This window comes from Megalobrama amblycephala, linkage group LG17 (genome assembly GCF_018812025.1).
Source record: "Megalobrama amblycephala isolate DHTTF-2021 linkage group LG17, ASM1881202v1, whole genome shotgun sequence".
In the NCBI taxonomy this organism is placed as follows: domain Eukaryota; kingdom Metazoa; phylum Chordata; class Actinopteri; order Cypriniformes; family Xenocyprididae; genus Megalobrama; species Megalobrama amblycephala.
The window spans coordinates 39,146,034-39,170,673 of record NC_063060.1 but is presented as its reverse complement, the minus strand read 5'-3'; the positions used below and the strand labels follow the sequence as shown (position 1 = coordinate 39,170,673).

The window sequence follows — 24,640 nt, the reverse complement described above, 5'->3', positions numbered from 1 at the left end:
AACAGACATTTGAAGAGTTTTAATCACTGCCTGCGGCTCCGACTCATGGCCTTGTTTATGAAACCATAAGCGCCGATCCTGAGGGCTCGAGCAGCCACGGAAAAACACAAGATATTCTCCATATATTTAACCAATAAAAAAAATGATTGCAACTATCAGTTTCTATGGTTATTTTAATGACAAATATCAAGAGCTCAAAAAATGTAATGCGTGAGCACAAATCTCTCAGCTCCACTGGGTTCTTTGGGAAGCAAGGTTATCTTCCGTCACAACCAAAAACACACTTCTTTGGTGACATTGTTGATTTCGTGGTCTAAAAACAAAGTGACAAATCTTTCTCGAGCAAGTCCTGTGCAGGGCTGCCGACGACTTCCGTTAAGCCGAACGAAGTGTGTTGATGGGCATGTGTGTGCACGCTTTTCCAGGGGAAGTGCCCGTACAAGGAATTCCACCCTTTATTACATAATAAAGGGCCATACTCTGAAAAAAAAAAAAAAAAAAACTGTCCAAAGTTTGTGAGCAATCTGAAGAGTATTTTAGGCACAGAAATAGTGTAAATAAGTGTAAATAAGTCAGAATGCAAGAAATAGCATTAGACCCCCGATTAAAATCTGTCACAAAATGATTGATTTCAGTAAATTTCACAAATTTTGAGAAACATGTATAGTTTGTGTCACCTAAGGAAGCCTGTTTAGACCATTAGGATTATTAGCAATGTGGCATTATTTATTTTCACGACACTTAATCAAGATATATTCAGAAGGCAAAAGGACCGTCTTCTGTTGTTTCTTTCACATGTGAATTCATTACAGATACAGTTGGTTGTCCTCTCTGAAATGTTTAATGTACACACACAGCACCCCCCAGTGGTCATGTGACAAACATTTATTACATTTCTTCACAACGTCCACAAGTCTAACAAGAATAAATCATTTGTGAATCTGAAAAAGATGATGGATGATAAATGCTGACCTTATTTATATTTCTTCAAACATGATGACGCACACAGATTATAGTTTGTTATTCCATCAATGTTCTTCAAAATACTCTCATACAATAATTAAAATACAATAATTCAAATTTATTTTCAAACTGTTACCTGTATGGAGATGTGTTGTTTTTGACAACATCTGACTGTAAGACTAACATCAGTCAGGTTTTTGTACAGTGATCTTGTGTTTCCTGTGACTGTGGGCCTCAGAGCACAGTAATACAGAGCAGAGTCTGATACTGCAGCAGAGGAGATGATCAGATCCACATGTTTGTCTTCTTTTCTGTGACTGATGGATATTCCAGGAACTGGAGGATTAGCGGGAGTAACTGTTCCATAGGATTCCAGTATGAGGAACTGTGGTGGTGAACCTGCATATTGTCGATACCAGTGAAGACTATTAACAGAACCGCTGTAGTTACAAGAGAGTTTCACACTCTCGGTCTCAGTGGCAAATGCTGCATCACTGTATGGAGTGATGACCTCTTTAGCTCTGTTACCTACAACAAAAACCTATTTCAGCATGTTTAAAATGAGAAATGATGATGTAATGATACATGTAAGATTTTACCTTCTGTTAAAGTCAGCAATATAAGGACACAAGTGAACATGATGGTAGCTGCTGCTTGCCTGAGTGATGCTGTATGTGATGCTGATCACTGAACTAATGTGTTTCTGTGTTAAGCTCCGCCTTCTGACATAACCCTCTTATACACACAGAAATTAACATATATTATGAAGGATAAATACCTAAATTATCTTGCACTTGTTATTTTTCTTGTTGATATAATTTCTCAAATGTTTAATGTATTTAAACTGGGATATGATGAGTTTTATGCTATTTGCTCCAGTTTTTGCTCAGTATTATTCAGTTTCCTGTGACTGTGGGCACCAGGGCACAGTAGTACATCGCTGAGTCTGTCACTTTAGCAGAGGAGATGATCAGATCCACATAAGTTTTGTTTTTATTCAGTTTTCCAGAGAATTGAGGATCTAGATCTAAAATTTTGGATTTTTGAGAAACTTTTCCTGTAGCATGAAATATGACGAAAAGGTATTCAGGAGCTGAGTTGGGATACTGGCGATACCACTGCAGACTGACTGCTGAGGAGTAGCTACAGGACAGAGTTATATTCTTCCCCTCCATCCCAAACATCTCAGTTTGGACTGGTGTGATGTCATTCCCAAAACTGACACCTGCAGGAAGATACAATTAAAGTTTAAATCAACATTTCACATGCTACAACAGAACAGACAGCAAACAAGAAATCCTGACACATTTGGGATAGAATATACTCACATGTTAGAGAACAAAGCAAAACAAAAACCAAAAGGATCATTTTTAGGATGATGATTTAGTTCAGTTGATCTGCAGGACAAAGTGTTTCTGAAGTAAACCTTCATTCATTGTCTAGCAGAGGATTTCTCCAACTCCTCTTAAAGCTACAGTCTTCATATTCAAATAATCTGCTGTATGAGTGATATTATTATTATTATTATTATTATTATGGATAAACTTTAAGTTTATTATTCAAACAACACTGTAGTTTGGACTGTTGATGTGACATTTGTAAAAGTGACACTAGAAACAGATATTAATTGCTTATACATTTGATTTGACTTGATTTGACTCATTTTTACAGGCAAAGTCAGTCAAATGATGGAGCAGTTTATAATTTATGAATCACCTGCAAGAACACTAAACAACTTTTTATAGCACTAATGGAATCATTATACATTATTTAATTAATCTCAGTTAAATTGTAACTGGTGTTATATCCTATTATTCACAGAGTCTTTGTGGCTCATATAAAAAACAGCTGTGTATATATATATATATATATATATATATATATATATATATTTCAGGAATTTTCTAGTAGAATATGTACATACAGTATGTTTTTTTTTCTTTTCTTTTTTTCTTCAGTTTGCCTCCAGTTTGTTATAATTTGAACTAAATTTCAGTCTATAACCACACACAGGTGTTTCCACAAGTGTAATTATATTGTGTGAATTATAGATTGTGGGTTTGATGCGGCTTGAGATCAAAGTGAAAAATAATTTTCAGTTTTTGTACAGCTTCACATAGACTTTGTATCACTGGGCTCCAGAGCGCAATAATATAGAGCTGAATCTGACAGAGTCACACTGTTAATAATGAGTTCAGTGGATGTTTGGGTTGTAGTCGACTGAAAGTGAGGATCTGGTATATCCTCACTATTGCTCCACGATCCAGCACCTTTCCGCAGTAAATACTGAGGTTCTCTGTTTGGATACTGTCTGTACCAGTAAAGCATAATATTACTGCTGCTTGCATCATATGTACAGCTCAGTGTCACAGACTCTCCTTCTGTCCTGATTATATTTTCCTTGTCTTTTGGTTTAATGCTGTCAGCAAATACACCTGCAAGAGAATTATATTTAATAAAAGTTTAATTAAAACACTGTCCTTTCTATTGTTACAGTAACAGTGCTAAGAATAAACAACATTGAAAATTAACAAAATATGTCAGCATTAATTACTAAATAAGTATGTGCATAAATAACACTTTGAATCCTCAATATATTTTAGTCTAGTGCTGATAAATGAAGTGCACTTTACCTGATACAGTTATAAGAAGCAGCAGAATACATCTCTCCATGGTGGGAAATTTACTAATAATCTATAGTCGCATCAGTATATGCTTTATGATTTTAATTTGAAAGGTAAATGTATGAATGTAATGGAGAGTGGTTTGTGCAGCTACAGTATATTGTCTGTAAATGTGGGTGTGGTTTGAGTTTCTCATATTTAAACCAACTTCTGTCTTGTCACATTAAAACTGAGATAACTGTCAATTAATAGGATTTTTTCTTGATCTGTTGCACTTGATCTGTTATATATAGCTCAGAGTCTCTTTGTGTGTTTGATATCTTTGATTATTCTGCCCTCTGTATTCTGTGTGTAGGGAAAAATACCATTAGCTTTTCAAAAGTAAATAGTCTTTCATTCATATGCGTTTAGATTTTGTTTTAACTTCACCCCCTAGTGGCAGATGACAAACATTTACATTTATCACAAAACTGATGCATTCATATTGGAGACTTAATAATTGCAAATTTCTTCCTACTAAACAGTGGACATGAATTTATGACAATTGGTAACTTTTATTTCAGAATTTAATAAATGTTTCCCCCGGTTTAAACTATGTTGCCTTTAATAGCAAAATATTTATTTTAAGAAGACTGTGAAAGAAAAGCATGACAGTTTGTTACAGAATAAAGTGTGATTTTTCCATCACTAGCAATTTTAAAGTAATCCTGTTTAATCATTTCATCTTAAAATTCATGAACATTACCAATGCATTTTAATCAACAGTGTACATCTGTATTTGTTGAATACAAAGTTCAGAGTAAATTAATAATCAAATAATAATTCAATAGCACAACTATATATTCTTAATACATGCTTTCACATGTACTGTATGATGTTTTTGTACAGTGTTCTTGTGTTTCCTGTGACTGTGGGCCTCAGAGCACAGTAATACAGAGCAGAGTCTGATACTGCAGCAGAGGAGATGATCAGATCCACATGTTTGTCTTCTTTTCTGTGACTGATGGATATTCCAGGAACTGGAGGATCAGCGGGAATAACTGTTCCATAGGTTTCCAGTATGAGGAGCTGTGGTGGTGAACCTGCATATTGTCGATACCAGAGAAGACTTTCAACAGAACCGCTGTAGTTACAAGAGAGTTTCTCACTCTCAGTCTCAGTGGCAAATACTGCATCACTGTATGGAGTGATGACCTCTTTAGCTCTGATACCTGCATAAAAAGGTGTGAGATTGAGCATATTTAAAATGATAATATTGTGTGAGGTAATTATACAGCAAAGTAAGTTTTTACCTTGAGTTAAAGTCAGCAATATAAGTGCACAAGTGAACATGATGAACAGGTTCCTGCTTCCCTCAGTGATCTGTGATGCTGAACTAGTTTGTGTTTGACAGGCCTGTGTTAAGCTCCGCCTCTTGACATAATTCTTTAAGAAATTACAGAATTTTTTAAACACAAAACCACTTAAGCAACTGAGAAATTAAACAAAATCTCCATTCAAGTATTGCTGATTTTGTGTTTGATATGTTCTTTCTATGCTTTTTCCTTGCAGTTGCACCATGGACAACTCTTCAGATCCAACAGAAATTGGCATATTGGTTTAGTTAGATGGCAAAAGGTTATTGATGAATCAATATTCAGTAACACTTTAGTTTATGGTGCAATTCTCACTATTAGCTAGTAGTGCATGCATAGGCCTATTACTAGGATAATACATAAAAAGCACATATTAATGCCTTATTCTTCATAATTATGCTCTACATCACTTAATCTTACCTAATACCTAAACTTAACAACTACTTTACTAACTATTAATAAGAAGTAAATAGAAGTTTATTGAGGCTAAAGTTGTAGTTAATAGTGAGAATTGGACTCTAATTTAAAGTATGACCCAATATTCTATACCTCAATTAACTAAAACAAAAATGATACACTGTTTAGCCTATAGTTATAAGAACATTTGATCTCTCGAAAGAGCAAAATTCACCAGCTGGGAATCAGTCTGACTAATTTTGTAATTAGAAGCAGCTTTTAAAGATTAAATAAATAAGTGAATTGCTAACGATTTATTTTACAAGCCCACCAGATGGCAGTCTAATCTCACTGACTACTGCTAGTGTTACTACTCTCACTATTTTTTTTTTTTTCTTAATTAGGTTAAATTAGGATTTTTGGAGTTGGGCATAGTTTATGTTTTTAGCATTTGTGTCTGACCACTGCTGACTAGAGAGGGAAGCACAATGAATACTGTAGTGTTTTAGTGAATTGAGCTGGTGGTTTTTGTACAGTGTAGTTTGTTTTCCTGTCACTGTGGGCTCCAGGGCACAGTAGTACATCGCTGAGTCTGTCACTTTGGCAGAAGAGATTTCGAGATACGTATGGAGTTTCTCCTTATTCAGTTTTCCAGAGAATCGAGGATCTAAATCAACGACTTCAGATTTGTGTAAAACTTTCCCAGTAGCATGTAGAATAACGAAAAGAAATTCAGGAGCCGATCTTGGATATTGGCGATACCAGTATAGACTCAATGCAGAGGAGTAGTTGCACGACAGGGATATAATGTCCTTTTCTGTTCTATATACTTTAGTTTGAAGTGGTGTGATGACATTACCAAAAATATCACGTGCAGAAATAAAAATAAAAATGGAGCTTGTTAAAAAAATGAACATGTTAAACTTAAAAGGGGAAAAAAGGGACAAGCAAGTAATAAATAAAATCCTGACAGACTGGAACATAATTCATACCTGTGAGGAAAAAGAGCAAAATAAAAACAAACAGCATCATTTTTCAGGACGATACAAGAGTTATTCTGCCACACCTGTCACTGTTACTGAAGAAAGCATTCGTTTCTCTCTCTAGCTAGTCCCTCCCCTTAAATCTGCAGTTCATAAACTGCAATGTATGGAAACCCATTTCTAAATATAAACAGTTTATTTGAAAAAGAAATATTTTGTAACATTATAAATGTCTTTACTGTCACTTTTGACATTTAATGCTTCTTTGTTGAATAAAAGTTTTCATTTCTTTCAAAAAAGCTTACTGACCCCCCAATTTTTAAAGGTTTTATGTCAAGAGTTGATGATACATGGAAGCCCATGTCTAAATATAAACAGTTAATTGTGACTTTATTTTATTTTTTTAAACTGCTTTTTAATTTACAACTGACCATCATTGAAAACTGACAGTCATTGAAATCTCGTAACCGAACAAATCTGACCAGTGAATGACACATGATGTAATCCGATAAGTTGTCTCTGGTCGTCTCGCTGGTCTGTGCGCGTTCATGTGTTTTGGAGGAGGTGTGGCTTTGGACAGCGATTTGCAGGGAGGTTGGAACGTGTATTTTCAATGCTAGCAGGCTAAAGTTAGCATTTTCCCAGATTACCTACTGCACCTTTAATTGCAAATTTAATTCTCATAATTGTGACTTTATTTTCTTATTTTAAACTGCTTTTTATTTTTTACTCTGAGACAGAAATTCAGTTCCATAGTTGTATATACCACTAAAGAAACATTTTTTGGCACCATACAGTTTTGTTATTGCTATAAGTTCACAACAACAAGGTTGAGGAAACCTGAAGAGTTGGACCTAACCAACAAAAGAGATGCATTTGACTTTTTTCTTTTTCTTCTTCTGCAGCAGGTGTTATCACATCAGTTATCCACCACATAGATGTGGTGGATAACTGACACACTAATTATGTGTGTGTTTTTGTAAAGCGTCTGTGGACTTTGTATCACTGGGCTTCTGCTTTTAAGAGCACAGTAATAGAGAGCTGAATCTGACAGATTCACATGGTTAATGGTGAGTGAAGTGGATGTAGGAGATTTAGTTAACTTATAACGACTGTCTGATACACTCTCTTCATCAGACGAGCGAGTGCCTTTAAACAGCAAATACGTCGGTTCACTATTAGGATACTGTCTGTACCAGTAAAGGTAAACATTATTGCTGCTTTCATATGTGCAGCTCAGCGTCACAGACTCTCCTTCTCTCCTGGTTTTATTTGTACCTTCTTTTTTTGGCACAATGCTGTCAGCAAACACACCTACAAGAAAATGTGTGCTTTAGAACAATAATAGAAATAACCCTGAAAAAACACTAATTAAATAATTTATATACACTATCATTCAAAAGTCTGGGGTCAGCAAGAATTTGTGCTCACCAAGAGCTCATCATAGATTAAAATGACTATTTATTTCAACAGTCTTCAGTGTCACATGATCCTTCAGAAATCATTCATGCCGATTTGGTGCTCAAGAAAAAGCATTTATTTGAAATAGAAATATTTTGTAACATTACAGATGTCTTCACTGTTGCTTTTGATTAGATTTATGTATTCTTCCTGAATAAAAGTATTACTTTCTTTAAAAATTCTCACTGACCCCAAACTTTTTAACAATAGTGTATGTATATATAATGTGTATGTATATTTAATGACACTCTAAAAAAGTACCTGTCATGAGAATCAGCAATTGGCATCTGTCCATGTTAATATTCCGAGTGATTTATTTTGTTTTAAGCCTAATCATGTTCGCAGGGACAAGAGACACTACAATGAAGGACTTCAGGGAATCCCTGTATCTCATGTGAATGAAGAAGATACATTTCACTGACACTGCAGTTTGAACGAGTTCTAAGTTCTAAAGAGTATTTGAGTGGGTGTGGTTAGTGACATCACACACTAAATACACATACACAGGTTTGTTTTTTGCATCAACTTTAATTCATCCATGTTACAGGTCACAAAAACAATTCAGGGAAACTAGACATTCATCTGGATGGTGAAATATACTTTTTTTTATGTTACTGTGTTTCCTGTGACTGTGGGCCTCAGAGCACAGTAATACAGAGCAGAGTCTGATACTGCAGCAGAGGAGGTGATCAGATACACATGATTTTGCTCTTTTCTGTGATTGATGGTTATTCTTGGAAAGGGTGGATCAGCTGGAGTAGTTACTCCTGAATATTCCAGTATGAGGAACTGTGGTGGTGAACCTGCGTATTGGCGATACCAGTGAACACCACGAACAGAACCGCTGTAGTTACAAGAGAGCGTCACATTGTCACCGTCAAGTGCAAATACTTTTTGCTTTTTGGAGTGATGACTTCTGTGGATCTGGAAACTGCAGATTAAAGTGGCATTAAGTTAAAACATAAAATTGATATATGAATATTTAATATAGAATATTTAAATTTGGAACAAAAAAATCATCCAAAAGAGCATAATTACATTTAAATTATGCATTTCATTGTATTTCCTTAATGTGATATTTTTCTAAGATATTTTCAATTGTCACAGACACGTCAGGTTCCAACATCCACCAATCACAGCGCACACTGTCTCCAGAGTACTGATCATCGCCACCTGCACCTCATCACCTCACTCATCAACAGCACTATAAAGAGCACACGCACACAGCACTCCATGTCCGGTCTCGTTCGCATATACTTCCTGTAATGCTTACCTCAAGGACTCCTCTTCGTATACTCACCTGTCTCCAGCGTGTCTCCTTCCCTCTGTGTGCCTCGTCCTCTGTGTGCCTCGTCCTCTGTGTGCCTCGTCCTCTGTGTGCCTCGTCCTCTGTGTGTGTGTGCTCAAGTCAGCTCCAAGTGTCTCCAGCGATCTCCAAGCTCCAGCATATATCAACCTGCAACGAAAAGGACAGTAACTATTCCCTATAATATCATCTGAACATCATCTACATCCATTCTACTTACCTGTTTGATATCCCATGCTCTACTGTGGTCAATAAACTACCCATACCTGTTTACATCTGTGTCTGCCTCCTGTGTACCGTAACAGAAGACCGGACCAACACCGCAGACCCAGTATGAGCCAGCCGGATCCATTCCAGGCCTTGGTGGATGCGCTTCGGCGAACCCTCACCACCAATCCACCGCCACCATCTCCAGTCACTTCTCCCTCACCTGCACCAGCGAACACCACCACCGCCAGCACCACAGGACCTTCTTCACTGCCGCCGTACGCCAGTCCCATGGCCAAACCGGCACCCTACTCAGGATCGGCGGAGGATTGCAGCGGATTTCTGCTGCAATGCGAACTGGTCCTGGAGATGCAGCCGCACCTGTACCCGAGCGAAACCTCCAAAATCGCCTTCATCATATCTCAGTTAAGCGGCAAAGCATTGAAATGGGCCGATTCCATCTGGTCACAACATGGTGCAGTAACGCAGTCCTATCCAGCGTTTATTTCCCACTTCCGGGAGGTGTTCGGGAAACCTATTACAGATTCGTCTGCTGGTGAGAAACTCTACAATTTAAAACAAGGGTCAATGTCAATTTATGACTATGCTTTGCAATTCAGAACGCTTGCTGCAGTTAGCGGATGGAACGAACAAGCTCTCATCACTACATATTGTCAAGGATTGGAACCTCAGGTACGGCTACATCTCGCTGCATGCGAGGACTCCATCGACCTTGAGAAGTTCATCCAGCTCTCCATTCGCTGTGCCACTCGCATGCAGGCGTGCCTCCAAGAGCACCAGGACCCGTCACTTCCCAACACGCTCCTCTGCGGATCCGAACCCGTCAGCTCCCCAGAACCATCCAACGAAGCAATGGACGTAGAAAACTCCCGTTTATCTCCCGCTGAGCGCCGCCGTCGGCTGACCCTGAACTTATGTTTGTACTGTGGCGCTCCTGGGCATGTGATTGCGGCGTGCCCCACACGACCTCCTCGACCCATGGTGAGTGGCATCATTCCTTCTACTCATAAGATGAAACCACTCACCACTGTCGTCAGTCTTACTGCCGCTGATGTCTCCCTTACAGTGCTCGCGCTCCTCGATTCAGGGTCAGCCGGCAACTTCGTCTCCGGCGCCCTCTGCCGGCAGCTACGTCTCAAGACCTCTCCGTCTCCGACGATCTACCAGATCAACTCCATAACAGGCAAACCTCTCAGCCGTAAGAGTGTTCGTACAGTGGCAGGACCCCTCAAGCTTCAAGTTGGTCTACTTCATCAAGAAGAATTACATCTGCTGGTTCTGGAGGATTCCACCGCTGACGTGGTTCTAGGGCGCCCCTGGTTGGAGCAGCACAACCCGACTATCTCCTGGAAGACGGGCGAAATCCTGAAGTGGGGCGACACCTGTTTCTCTCACTGTCTAATTGAACTTCCTGTGCCATCTTCTGATCTCTCCCTCTGTGCAACTTCCATCGAGAGTCCAGTTGAACAACGCTCCATCGACATCCCCAAGTGTTACGCCCCCTTCAGCGACGTCTTCTGCCCACAGAGGGCTTCCAAGCTGCCTCCACACCGGCCATGGGACTGTGCCATTGACCTGCTTCCGGGTGAACCAGTGCCAAAGGGTAAGATCTACCCATTATCCATCCCGGAGGAGAAGGCCATGGAGGATTACATCAAGGAAGCCCTAGCCCAAGGATACATCAGGCCGTCTACTTCCCCTGCTGCTTCCAGTTTCTTCTTTGTGGCTAAAAAGGACGGAGGCTTGCGGCCATGCATAGACTATCGATCACTCAATAAAATCACCGTCAAGTTCAGGTATCCCCTTCCTCTCGTCCCAGCGGCCCTGGAACATCTCCGTGGTGCCACTGTGTTTACGAAGCTGGACCTCCGCAGCGCGTACAACCTCATCCGGATACGTGAGGGGGACGAGTGGAAGACCGCCTTCATTACACCCACAGGACACTACGAATATCTTGTTATGCCGTATGGCCTGGTCAACGCCCCCTCCGTATTCCAGGACTTCATACATGAGGTGCTCCGGGAGTTCCTCAATCGCTTCGTCCTAGTCTACATCGATGATATACTCATCTACTCCCGGAGCCAGGCCGAACATCGCCGACATGTTGCGGAGGTCCTCACCCGTCTACGCCAGTTCCATCTATTCCTCAAAGCAGAAAAATGTTCCTTCCATCAACCTACCGTCTCATTCCTCGGATACATCATAGACCACAGTGGCATCCGGATGGACGAGAGGACGGTGGAATCCATCACCAACTGGCCATAACCCACTACCATCAAAGAACTGCAACGCTTCCTTGGATTTTCTAATTTCTACCGACGATTCATCAAAGACTATAGCTCCATCACCCATCCACTCACCAGCCTTCTCCGTAACAAGCCCAAGTCTCTGTCCTGGAACCCAGCAGCCACCGACGCATTCAACCGCCTCAAAGAAGCCTTCATCACCGCTCCCTTACTCGTTCATCCCGATCCAGAACAACCCTTTATCGTAGAGGTAGACGCCTCTACCACCGGAGTGGGAGCGGTGTTGTCGCAGCAGCAGGGGACGCCAAGTAGACTCCATCCATGCGCCTTCTCCCGCAAGCTCAGCCCGGCGGAAGTCAACTACTCCATCGGTGACAGGGAACTCCTCGCTGTAACGCTTGCCTTGGAAGAGTGGAGGCATTGGCTGGAGGGAGCCAAACATATGTTCCTGGTGCTAACCGACCACAAAAACCTGGAGTATCTTCGTTCTGCAAAATGATTAAATCCAAGACAAGCTCGTTGGGCCATGTTCTTCTCCCGATTCAACTACACCATCTCCTATCGTCCAGGCTCAAAGAACATAAAAGCCGACGCTCTCTCCCGTCTCCATGCTCCTGAAGAAAAGATAGAAGAACCCGAGCCTATCATCCCGAGCTCACTCATAGTAAGCCCTATCACTTGGTCAGAGGAGACCATTCCCTCCTCCAATGCCTCCACAAACCCTCCGCCGGGCTGTCCACCCGGCTTGCTCTACATCACCCGGACACGACGCACTCAAACCATCCACTCCGCTCACACGTCACCAGGCACTGGTCACCCGGGGGTCAATGAAACCCTCTCGTTGCTGAAAGAACGCTTCTGGTGGCCAGGGATGGCATCAGATGTCAGAAGGTACGTGCAGGGCTGTCGGGAGTGCGCCATCTCCAAGAGTCCTTGTCATCTGCCAGCTGGGAAACTCCTTCCTCTGCCCGTTCCCAACCGACCATGGTCACACCTAGGAGTGGACTTCATCACAGACCTCCCTGTTTCTGATGGAAATACCTGCATCCTAGTCATCGTAGACCGTTTCTCCAAATCCTGTCGTCTCATTCCACTACAAGGATTACCCACTGCCATGGAAACCGCTGAAATGCTCTTCAACCACGTGTTCAGGTATTTCGGAATACCAGAGGACATAGTATCAGACAGAGGACCCCAGTTCATTTCCAGAGTGTGGAAAGCATTCCATTCCCTCCTAGGTGTGGCCGTCAGCCTAACTTCGGGATACCATCCGCAGTCGAACGGGCAGACGGAAAGGAAGGTCCAGGAGATCGGCCGCTTCCTCCGTACCTTCTGTCTTGACCACCAGGACTCTTGGAACCAGTTCCTGGGTTGGGCCGAGTACGCCCAGAACTCTCTCCGGCAGTCAACTACGGGACTCACACCATTCCAGTGCGTACTCGGCTACCAACCCCCACTGTTCCCCTGGACCGGGGAACCCTCCAACGTTCCGGCAGTGGATTACTGGTTCCGAGAGAGCGAGAGGGTCTGGGACTCAGCGCACCATCAGCTGCAACGAGCCCTGCGCAGACGCAGAATGACAGCCGACCTTCGCCGTTCCAACACTCCAGTCTTCCAGCCCGGTCAGAAGGTTTGGCTGTCTACCCGGGACATCAGACTGCGTCTGCCCTGCAGAAAGCTGAGTCCCAGGTTCATTGGCCCATTTCCCATCATCAAGCAGGTCAACCCAGTCACTTACCAACTCCAGCTGCCACAAGGGTACCGTATTCACCCCACTTTCCACGTCTCACTCCTTAAACCTCACTACACTTCTGCTCTCTCCACAGGACCTGACGTGGATCCCGCTGAACCCCCCCTTCCACTCATCCTGGAGGACGGAGCGGCATATGAGGTTCATGAGATCTTGGAGTCCTGGCGTCGTGGTGGTCAGCTGGAATACTTAGTCGACTGGGAAGGATACGGCCCCGAGGAACGCTCCTGGGTCCCAAGAAACGACATCCTTGATCCCAACTTACTCCAAACTTTCCACGACAGTCACCCTGACAGACCGGCACCGCGGGGAAGAGGACGACCACCACGGCGTCGGGGTCCTCGGCCCTCAGGAGCGGGCCGTGGAGGGGGGGGTACTGTCACAGACACGTCAGGTTCCAACATCCACCAATCACAGCACACACCGAGTACTGATCACCGCCACCTGCACCTCATCACCTCACTCATCAACAGCACTATAAAGAGCACACGCACACAGCACTCCATGTCCGGTCTTGTTCGCATATACTTCCTGTAATGCTTACCTCAAGGACTCCTCTTCGTATACTCACCTGTCTCCAGCGTGTCTCCTTCCCTCTGTGTGCCTCGTCCTCTGTGTGGGTGTGCTCAAGTCAGCTCCAAGTGTCTCCAGCGATCTCCAAGCTCCAGCGTATATCAACCTGCAACGAAAAGGACAGTTATTCCCTATAATATCATCTGAACATCATCTACATCCATTCTACTTACCTGTTTGATATCCCATGCTCTACTGTGGTCAATAAACTACCCATACCTGTTTACATCTGTGTCTGCCTCCTGTGTACCATAACATCAATATTATACCTTCAGTTGATGACATCAACGTGTGTAGATTTGTGTGCTAATGTCTGTGTTAAACTCCTCCTCTTCTCATTATACATGACGACTGCAGATCCTCTCCATCTATAGAAGATAATGAACAGAGAACTACTGCAGAATAAATTAATTTTTATGTTTTCTTGTTTTTATGTTTGTTCAATTTTTAGTTTAACAAATCCCATTCCCTTTGTTTACTGAATGATTTCTGAATTTAGAGTCATTTTTAAATAACATATTTAGAAAAACACATGCTTAATGATAGTTTCACATGCCCCATATATAACCTTTCATAATCTCCCATATTCACAGGTGTTGCCACAGTGGTTTTTCCAGAGCTGTGGTTTACAAAAAAATAATAAATTGTGGTTTGATGCTGTTAGATTAAAGCACATTGTGTATTTGAGTTTTTGTAAAGCTTCTCAGGCTTTTTGTATCATTGGGCTACAACTCTTAGAGCACAATAATAGAGAGCTGAATCTGACAGAGCTGCTTTATCAATAATGAGTTCAGTGGATGACTGGGATGTTTTTGACTGAAACCGATGGTCTGGTATATTAGAATATGTATCAGAGCTGTATTCTCGAGCACCTTTCCACAGTATGTACTGAGGTTCTCCTTTTGGATACTGTCTGTACCAGTAAAGCCAAACATAATTGCTGCTTGCATCATATGAACATGTCAGTGTCACAGACTCTCCTTCTCCCTTCATTATATTAGTATTTCCTTCTCCTGGTCCAATTCTGTCAGCAAATCCACCTGAAATTAAATATATTTTTTTATATGCATCATGATTTGTATAATCTCTAAGTAGGTATACATATATATAGATAAATATTAAAGAACAACAACAAAAAATATAATGTAATGATTGCTTCCATATAAAAATGGGATGTTGTTTGTCCAGTTTATTTACTTACCTGTAACTACAATGAGAATCATGAGCAGCATATGTCTCTCCATGTTGGCAGTCCAGAGATAGTTTGTGTTTATAATACAGTTGGATTTATTAGAAAACTGTACCTGAATATTGCCTAAATGTGAATGAAACTGTGGTCATATCCAGTAGATTAATCAGGAGTAAATGAACGCACAGACTGAAGTTCTGTTGTGTACTAATACTGTGGGTGTGGTCAGTCAAATGTGAAGCACACGATTCAAAAGAGAGAATAATGTGATGATAAAGTCTTTCTGGTCGCTCAGAAGGAAGTCATACAGGGGCAGACAAAGAGTAACATTCATGTTGGTGAGGTATTGAAATAGACTGAGGTGTGCTGGAGCCTGTTGTACAGTAGAATACAGTATGTGTGCTGAAGGACTGAGTATCAGAAGACTTAAAAATGGAAAATTATTTCAGACAAGGCTTGATGAGCCAAGAGCACACGTTAACTTTAAGACAGAGAAGCACCTATATGTGCAGCTATATGCTTTAAAGTCACCATGAAATCAAAATTGACAATTCTAATTTTTATGTAATCTTTAATCAGAATTACTTCCCCTCCCTCTTGCAACAACATCTATTTTCTTTTCTAATGACATGCTTACCAGCGTGAGTGCAGGACGACCTGTCTCTCATATGAGATCACAATTTCTGATGGACTGGGGAATTACCGTTGGACCACATAAAGAGACCAGTATGCTCAATAAAGACCAGGAGTCAAAGTTGAAGTTCAGTCAGTTAACAGAGTGTTTACTGAAGACAAAGTTCTCCATAGGCCATAGAAAAAAGTTAGTAAGATGATCCAGCCTCAAACTAACTTAAGATACAGAAACACTTATAGTCAGACGGATAATCAGTTGATCTCATTTCTACAGGTTCTGATAGGTTAACAATACAGATAACTTTAGCAACATCATGATATTAACATGGTATTATTCTTTACACACACACAAAAAAGACTCTTTCTACAAAATATTAATATAATTCTCTTTAATACAAAATATAACTCTTGATTAATTTGGTTGTGTGAGAAGTTAAGTAGAAAACAAGTACATTCTAAATTTTTTCTTGTTTGAGAAGACACTTCATTCAGAATAGTGAAGAAAACTTGCATTTCCATTTCCTACTAAATATATATATATAATTACAAAAACAAATCCCCCTCCGACTTATTCCCTCAATTTGGAACATAATTTCACTCAAAATGCCAAACAAAATGTTTCATACTCATGCACGCTATTCTTGTTGGAAAGTCAAAAAATAGGGTCTTTAAAAGATTTTCAGACCTGCCTTCCAAACAGTAGGCCTTAAAAGGGTGAGAGGTGAGGAGAGAAAAAGTGTTTCAAACAAACTAGGCAGGAGCGTAATGGCAGAGAAATCTTCACTTGTGACATTATACTGCCCCCTTCTGCTTAAACACAAGACAGCGTGTTTTACATAGAAAAGCATTTTTACCTTTAAGTTTGTAAGGAAGAGTACTATAAATCATAACATTAAAACATGCAGCAGATACAAGGTTTATACTTTTTTCATATTGATTAGTAAATCCTCTAAATTAAACTATGTTTATGCTAAATGCTTCAACACTTTCTCACAGTACAGTAAGTGTGGTTTTTGTACAGTGTAGTGTGTTTTCCTGTGACTGTGGGCTCCAGAGCACAGTAGAACATCACTGAGTCTGTCACTTCAGCAGAGGAGATCTCCAGATACACATGGGTTTTCTCTTCATTTAGTTTTGCAGAGAATCGAGGATCTTGATCCATAATATTTGATTTTTGTAAAACTGCCCCAGTGGCATGAAGAATACTGAAAAGAAATTCAGGAGCTGATCCGGGATATTGGCGATACCAAAACAGGCTGTTTGCTGAGGAGTAGCTACAGGAGAGACTTATAATGTCTCCTTCTGTCCCAAACATATGAGTTTCAACTGGTGTGATGACATTCCCAAAACTCACATCTGCAGATGAGATTACCTTCATTGTTTAATTTCATAAAGAAATAACCAGATTAAGACAAATATTAAGGGATGAAATTAAATACTTACAAGCAAGAGAAGAAAGCAAAAGCAAAAAACAAAGCATTATTTTTCAGGATGATGTTTTAGTTCATCTGCATCACAAAGTGTTCCTGAAGTAACATTCATTCATCATCTAGCAGAAGGAGTCTCCAGTTCTAGCACCTCCTCTTAAAGCTACAGTGCTTAATTAATGAAACAGATCATCTCTATCTGACACTTCAATGAATGAACAAATGAAGGATTTTATATGTACATTCTGTACATTCCAAGCACTTTACAGTGTGATCGGGGTCTCTCCTCACACACCAGCAGGATGATACCTGGATGATATGATGACAGCCAGAACCAGAAAGTGTTCTTCATATTTACTGTATGCAATGTTTTTATTGTTTCAGTTTTATTTGCTCCCCTTTTATTATCTTTAGTTTGGACTAGTGTGATAACATTCACAAAAGACACCTTTAAAAGATCAAAAATGATCCTTGACATGAGAAAGAGAACACATGAAAGCAGTAATATGAGAACCATGAAGAGACACATGTCCTTATGTAACCTCCCAAATTCACAGCTGTTACCACATTCACTGTTTGTGGTTTACAGTAACATGATACAGATTGATTAAAGACACTTCAAAGCATTAATTTTGTATGAGTTTTTGTAAAGCTTCTCAGGCATTTTGTATCACTGGGCTAAAACTCTTAGAGCACAATAATAGAGAGCTGAATCTGACAGAGCTGCTTTATCAATAATGAGTTCAGTGGATGATCGGGATGTTGTTGACCGAAACCGACGGTCTGATATATTCTCCTCACCACGTGATCGAGCACCTTTGAGCAGTAAATACTGAGGTTCTCCTTTTGGATACTGTCTGAACCAGTAGAGCCAAATATCATTGCTGTTAGTTTCATATGTGCAGCTCAGTGTCACAGACTCTCCTTCTTCTTTGATTACATTAGTATTTCCATCTTTTGGTCCAATTTTATCAGCAAATCCACCTGAAATACAATCAATCATATTATAATATATCATGATCTAATAAGGATTTTAGTTGTTTTGCTATATACTGTATTTACTTTACCTGAAACTGTGATGAGCATCATGAGCAGCATTTGCCTCTCCTCCATCTTAACTGAAATCCACTTTAAAGATCAGAGTGTTTGTTTACTATTAAATTGATTTGTTATATTTTCTTCGTTGATTTATTGACTGCTGATTTAAGTAATGAATTATGCTGAATGTGGCTTTATAAAACAAATGAAGTCCCGCTGATGCAAGAATGAATCCGATGAGACTGAGTGAAGTTCTGTTGTGTTTTAATAATGTGGGTGTGGCTTCCAGGGTCTTCATCAGAACGCCGACTCATTATTGGCCGGCTCCTGCATCAGCATCACATGTATGTGTCGTTCTGCTCATGTGAACAGCGTCGGCCAATACTGAGCTGGCGTTCTAACTTAAAACTTAAAAAAGCTGCTCTTAAACAGGAGAATTACACAGAAGAGAAGATATTGTTGAATAAAGTCATTATTTTTGTTTTGTTTTTGCGCACAAATGTATTCTCGTCGCTTTATAAAATTAAGGTTGAACCACTGCAGTCACGTAGACTACTTTAACAATGTAATTTAAAGTTATTTAAAAATATTTAATACCTTTCTGGACCATAACAGTGGTGGTTAAATTGCTGTCTATGGAGGAGTCAGAGATCTCTCAGGTTTCATCAAAATATCTTAAAGGGGTCATATAATGCCACTTTTGCAAGATGTAAAATAAGTCTCTGATGTCCCCAGAGTGTGTCGCTTTTTGAGGGTGAGCAAAAACGTTTCTGTTTTTGTGTTCCTTTAAATGCAAATGAGCTGCTGCTCCCAAGAAGAGGGCAGAGTTTCAAAAGCTCGTGTTAGCACATAGCACTGTTAGCAGCGCTGATTAGCTCACGCAGACTCGCTGAAAATGTCAGAAACTGTTTAGCCTTTTATGTTCAAACCGGCATCCGACAATGATGGAGAGACTCAAGAAGAAGTGACAACATGTAGAATGCAACAGGACATTTTTGAAAAGTTATTGATGACTTTATGTAGCTGATGTGGAGTTAACTATCTTAAAGTAATTGATTAGCATATTCTGTCATCTATAAATCGCTTGTGTAGGAACTGGTGTAAGATGCCTACAGAGCCAGAGAATATGCTGCATGAAGATAGGGTAGTTTGGTTTAATTACGGTTATAACTTATGTTGTAATCTTACTTTTAGGACATGCTATTGCATTTCTGTTATGTACTATAACATGGTCTCACCACTTTGTTGTGTGTTCTCTGGGGAAGGGTTTATGTACATTTTAGGGTTTGTGATGTCTTTAACCCAGGAAGAAGCTCATTGTAGTCCCTATACCAGACATTTTTTTGTAGTCCTTAAAAAGTGATTAATTTGAAAGTAAATATCTCCCTTTGCTTTGTACTTTGAGCGTTATAACTTTGCAGATGTTGTTTATGCTCAAACAGCAACATTACACACTAACTAAAGTTAAAAAAGTGAAATCAACCACCCCTTTAATTTGTCTTTTACAGGTGTGGAATGACATGAGGGTGAGTAATTAATTACAGAATTTTCAAGGGGTGAACTAACCCTTTAAAATCAAATGGTGAGCAGTGTTTTATTTAGACTAGGTTGTCTAATGTGAATAAAGCATAGCTTGTGAGCTTATGTTGCCCCCTAATGTTAGACCTCAGAACAGCATGTTTTGTCCATTTGCTTTCAAGTGTGCTTTAAAATGTGCTGTCTGTGTTTGAGTTACTGTTGACTTTTGTTTTTATATACAAACATTTTAGCGTTGTGTTCACACATATGCACAAAACACTTATGTTTTGCAGTGTAAAGCCAGCTTACATTAACATTATGTTACTTGACAATTCCACTAGTATCAGTAGCTGTTGTGTCTTTTTTGATATTTGTGTTGTTAGATTTTTAAATTTGGGGAAAAAATAATTAAAAAGAGCACAATTAAATTTAAATTATGCATTTCATTGTATTTCCTTAATGTGATATTTTTCAAAAATATTTCAATATTACACCTTTAGTTGATGACATCAGTATCATAATATAGATGAACATGTTCACTCAACAAACTGTCAGGAACAAATGAACAAAGACCAGCTGCTGGATTGTTACTACAGTAGATTTGTGAGCTAATGTTTGTGTTAAACTCCTCCTCTTCCCATTATACATGACGACTGCAGATCCTCTCCATCTATAATTTTTGTTCAATTTTTAGTTCAACAAATCTCATTCCCTTTGTGTACTGAATGATTTCTGAATTTAGAGTCATTTTTAAATAAGATATTTAGAAAAACAAATGCTTAATGATAGTTTCACATGCCCCATATATAACCTTTCATAATCTCCCATTTTCACAGGTGTTGCCTCAGTGGTATTTCCAGAGCTGTGGTTTACAAAAAAATAATAAATTGTGGTTTGATGCTGTTAGATTAAAGACTGTTTAAAGCACATTGTGTATTTGAGTTTTTGTAAAGCTTCTCAGGCATTTTGTATCACTGGGCTACAACTCTTAGAGCACAATAATAGAGAGCTGAATCTGACAGAGCTGCTTTATCAATAATGAGTTCAGTGGATGATTGGGATGTTGTTGAGCGAAACCGACGGTCTGGTATATTCTCATATCTCTCTGATCGAGCACCTTTGAGCAGTAAATACTGAGGTTCTCCTTTAGGATACTGTCTGAACCAGTAAAGCCAAACATTATTGCTGCTTGTATCATATGAACATCTCAGTGTCACAGACTCTCCTTCTCCCTTCATTATATTAGTATTTCCTTCTCCTGGTCCAATTCTGTCAGCAAATCCACCTGAAATTAAATATTTGTATATACATCATGATCTGTAATCTCTGATCAGTAGGACATTGTTGTTTCAATGTTACAAATGTGTCCTTTCAATATTAAAATAGATAAATATTAAACAAAAAATATCATGTGATGATTGTTTTCATATAAAAATGGGATGTTGTTTGTCCAGTTTATTTACTTACCTGTAACTACAATGAGAATCATGAGCAGCATATGTCTCTCCATGTTGGCAGTCCAGAGGTAGATTGTGTTTATAATACAGTTGGATTTATTAGAAAACTGTACCTGAATATTGCCTTAATGTGAATGAAACTGTGGTCATATCCAGTATATTAATCAGGAGTAAATGAACGCACCGACTGAAGTTCTGTTGTGTACTAATACTGTGGGTGTGGTCAGTGAAATGTGAAGCACACGATTTAAAAGAGAGAATAATGTGATGATAAAGTGTTTCTGGTCGCTCAGAAGGAAGTCATACAGGGGCAGACAAAGAGTAACATTCATGTTGGTGAGGTATTGAAATAGACTGAGGTGTGCTGGAGCCTGTTGTACAGTAGAATACAGTATGTGTGCTGAAGGACTGAGTATCAGAAGACTTAAAAATGCAACCCAGTCTCATATGAAAACGTATCCTGACTACGTTGGTCCAAAGTGCAAAACGTAGAGGGGTTACAATAATGGCCCTTAAATTGTATGACTGTTACAATTTTTTTTGCCTATTGTTTTGCGTCCAAGTCACGTGACTTTAGAGAGCCCGGCCGTGAGAACAAAAAACATGGCGGACGTTTCTCTACTTTTTAGTGAAAAAAACAATATTTTGAGTTAGTTTCTGCATAAAAATAAGGTTTGATTACATTTTTAGCGAGAAATATATATTCTATTTTCATAATATTCACTCAGTGAATGTACATAATCACTCGCTTGCGCGTTGTTGCAAAGATTTTTCTGATCTCGCCAGAATAATGTGAAACTGCTACGTTTTGGTTGCTATGAACAATATTTTATTTTCTGCATCAAAATAAGGTTTGATTACATTTTAAGCAAAAAATAAATATTTTATTTTCATAATATTCATTCAGTGAATGTACATAATCACTCGCTTGCGCGTTGTTGCAAAGATTTTTCGGATCTCGCCAGAATAATGTGAAACTGCTACGTTTTGGTTGCTATGAACAATATTTTATTTTCTGCATCAAAATAAGGTTTGATTACATTTTAAGCAAAAAATAAATATTTTATTTTCATAATATTCACTCAGTGAATGTACATAATCACTCGCTTGCGCGTTGTTGCAAAGATTTTTCTGATCTCGCCAGAATAATGTGAAACTGCTACGTTTTGGTTGCTATGAACAATATTTTATTTTCTGCATCAAAATAAGGTTTGATTACATTTTAAGCAAAAAATAAATATTTTATTTTCATAATATTCACTCAGTGAATGTACATAATCACTCGCTTGCGCGTTGTTGCAAAGATTTATCTGATCTCGCCAGAATAATGTGAAACTGCTACGTTTTGTTTGCTATGAACAATATTTTGAGTTAGTTTCTTCATAAAAATAAGGTTTGATTACATTTTTAGCGAGAAATATATATTCTATTTTCATAATATTAGCGTCAAAAACTGACGCGAATTTTATTGGTATGAAATCACGCTGAAGAAGTCTCCTTCAGAACACATCGCGATATTTGGCATCAGTTCGCGTGTGCTGGATGTTGGTAAGTAGTCGTAAATACGCTGTTCTAATGTTTGATATAATGTCTTTTCTGTTTGCAGATATTAATCAGATTAACGTTAGCTCCCTCATGTTCAGTCACTGCATTATATCTGTCACCTCCGCTGAGGTTTTGCTTTTCATTGTTTTCTATATTAAATACTAAACTAGGGTGATTAAACACTGTCACGTGACGTGCAATATATTGCACAATATAATATAACATATTCATATCAGGTTCAAAGTAGTACAAGTGTAGTTTCAAAATGGTATTTGTTGTAGAAGCACGGTAAAAAAAACAACACTTACCATGCTTTTTACCACAGTATTGGTAGTTTTAATGTGATTTTTGTTGTAAATACAGAGTAACCACAACACTTATCATGCTTTTAATGCCTAATAATGTTAAATCCAAAAACTGTAAGGTCAATAAGAACTTCTTTCCTATATATATTTAGGCTATATATAAACCTATATATTATAAATAATGATATTTTCTTTTCTCTTGTTTTAGCTGAAAAGACAAAAAGGGCCTTTCGGAAATGGATGAAGGAGACAGAAAGCTGCAAAGGCAAATAATTGCAATGGTATGTATGTGTTGCTTTTAACCCTTTATCAAACATTTTATCAAGCATTTGTTAAATAGTCTCACAGTAAATTAAAATTAAAGTCAAATCCTGTACATATTTATCACCTTATTTGTAAATCAGTTGTGCCCCTTCTTGGACAGTTGGACGTCCCACACATAAAAGTTTATATTAATTCCATTGAATTCTTTAAAATGATTACAGATTGGGCCCAAAATGTTCCAATGATACATGATGTCTCTCCGCACCTCATAACTACCTCTGTTTGCAAGAGTGGAAATTATCATTTGACTTGTCACATGACATCAGATATTCGATTATTTTGTCATGATCATTTACACTGCTGATAATGTCCTGCTTGCATGTGAAACATGTTATTTATTTATTTTTATTTTTTATTTTTTAAAATATGAATATAGCTTGCTATACTTTTAATCATGGAAATGCCCACACATCAGTGAACTTATTACATAAATGCATTTAATTGTGCAACACTCTTTACAGAAGGAAATCCTACGGTTATGTATGAACTCACAACATCATCATCAAGTGCTGTGCTGGGCACATTGGGTAACAAGTGTCCTCCAACGTATCCAATCTGTGGCCACGTTCTCCACATCTTCCCATGGGACACCGACATTCTTCAGGCCTTCGTTTCCATGTCTTCCCCTGCATTCTCCTGGTGGTGTCCACTTCATATCTGTCTTTGGGTGTTGTTGTTTGGTCATGCTTAGGATGTGTCCAGGGAGGTGCACCCTTCACTCTGTCACAGTTTTTAAAAGTCTTCACGTGGACTCCTCCTTATGATCTCCTTGAAACGTGCAGAACCAATATTGAAAATAGTAATTTATCTTTTTCCATATTCTTGCCTTTATCAAAGAAGCACCAGTGCTCATCCGGAGTTTTGGTAAAAGACATATTCATTGCCATCCACTAGTTCTAGTAATGCTGCGACTATAGTCAAATATGTATTTCTGCATGTGTGTATAGCAGGTGTTTGTCCGAACAATTGAAGTTAGTGAGAGTGTTCAGGAAAACCCTCTGAGAACAATCAATATTTATTTAATTCTGTTTGGTGCTGATATAGAGTATTACAGAAATGACACATTGACATTCTGGACATTATTCTGTGAGTTTGTTACCTCTACATTTAGATGGACTTGAAAATGTCTTGCATTTTGTTTCATTAAACCTTTTATTACAGTGTCACTATAGTAAATGTCCACCTTAACTACATCTATGGTATCATTATATCAGTACCTGGATAATGTAAATGTAACATACCCATGAATGTATTTTATAGAAGCATTTTATTGCTGAAAATATTTAACATTTATAAAATGCATTAACTATTTGAATTTG

General features: G+C 39.0%; 1 long non-coding RNA gene and 7 gene segments (V, D, J or C); 1 reads left to right on the top strand and 7 right to left on the bottom strand.

Moving 5' to 3' along the window:
• Positions 1-234: 234 nt before the first annotated feature.
• LOC125251727 lies at positions 235-1,694 on the bottom strand. The segment is given in 2 exon segments: positions 235-1,491; positions 1,563-1,694. Coding segments are annotated over 2 exon segments (444 nt in total).
• Positions 1,695-1,859: 165 nt separating this feature from the next.
• Positions 1,860-2,331, bottom strand: LOC125251912. The segment is given in 2 exon segments: positions 1,860-2,188; positions 2,292-2,331. Coding segments are annotated over 2 exon segments (369 nt in total).
• A 534-nt stretch (positions 2,332-2,865) lies between these two features.
• LOC125251729 lies at positions 2,866-4,028 on the bottom strand. The segment is given in 2 exon segments: positions 2,866-3,398; positions 3,597-4,028. Coding segments are annotated over 2 exon segments (363 nt in total).
• Positions 4,029-4,180: 152 nt separating this feature from the next.
• Positions 4,181-5,244, bottom strand: LOC125251728. The segment is given in 2 exon segments: positions 4,181-4,798; positions 4,880-5,244. Coding segments are annotated over 2 exon segments (393 nt in total).
• A 9,358-nt stretch (positions 5,245-14,602) lies between these two features.
• LOC125251911 lies at positions 14,603-15,227 on the bottom strand. The segment is given in 2 exon segments: positions 14,603-14,925; positions 15,087-15,227. Coding segments are annotated over 2 exon segments (366 nt in total).
• A 2,318-nt stretch (positions 15,228-17,545) lies between these two features.
• LOC125251480 lies at positions 17,546-18,413 on the bottom strand. The segment is given in 2 exon segments: positions 17,546-18,118; positions 18,202-18,413. Coding segments are annotated over 2 exon segments (360 nt in total).
• A 1,933-nt stretch (positions 18,414-20,346) lies between these two features.
• On the bottom strand, positions 20,347-21,563 carry LOC125251481. The segment is given in 2 exon segments: positions 20,347-20,975; positions 21,158-21,563. Coding segments are annotated over 2 exon segments (357 nt in total).
• An 839-nt stretch (positions 21,564-22,402) lies between these two features.
• LOC125251484 lies at positions 22,403-24,632 on the top strand. The gene is made up of 2 exons (XR_007181015.1): positions 22,403-23,278; positions 23,783-24,632. It is a non-coding gene; the product is annotated as an uncharacterized LOC125251484 (long non-coding RNA).
• The last annotated feature ends 8 nt before the right edge of the window (positions 24,633-24,640 follow it).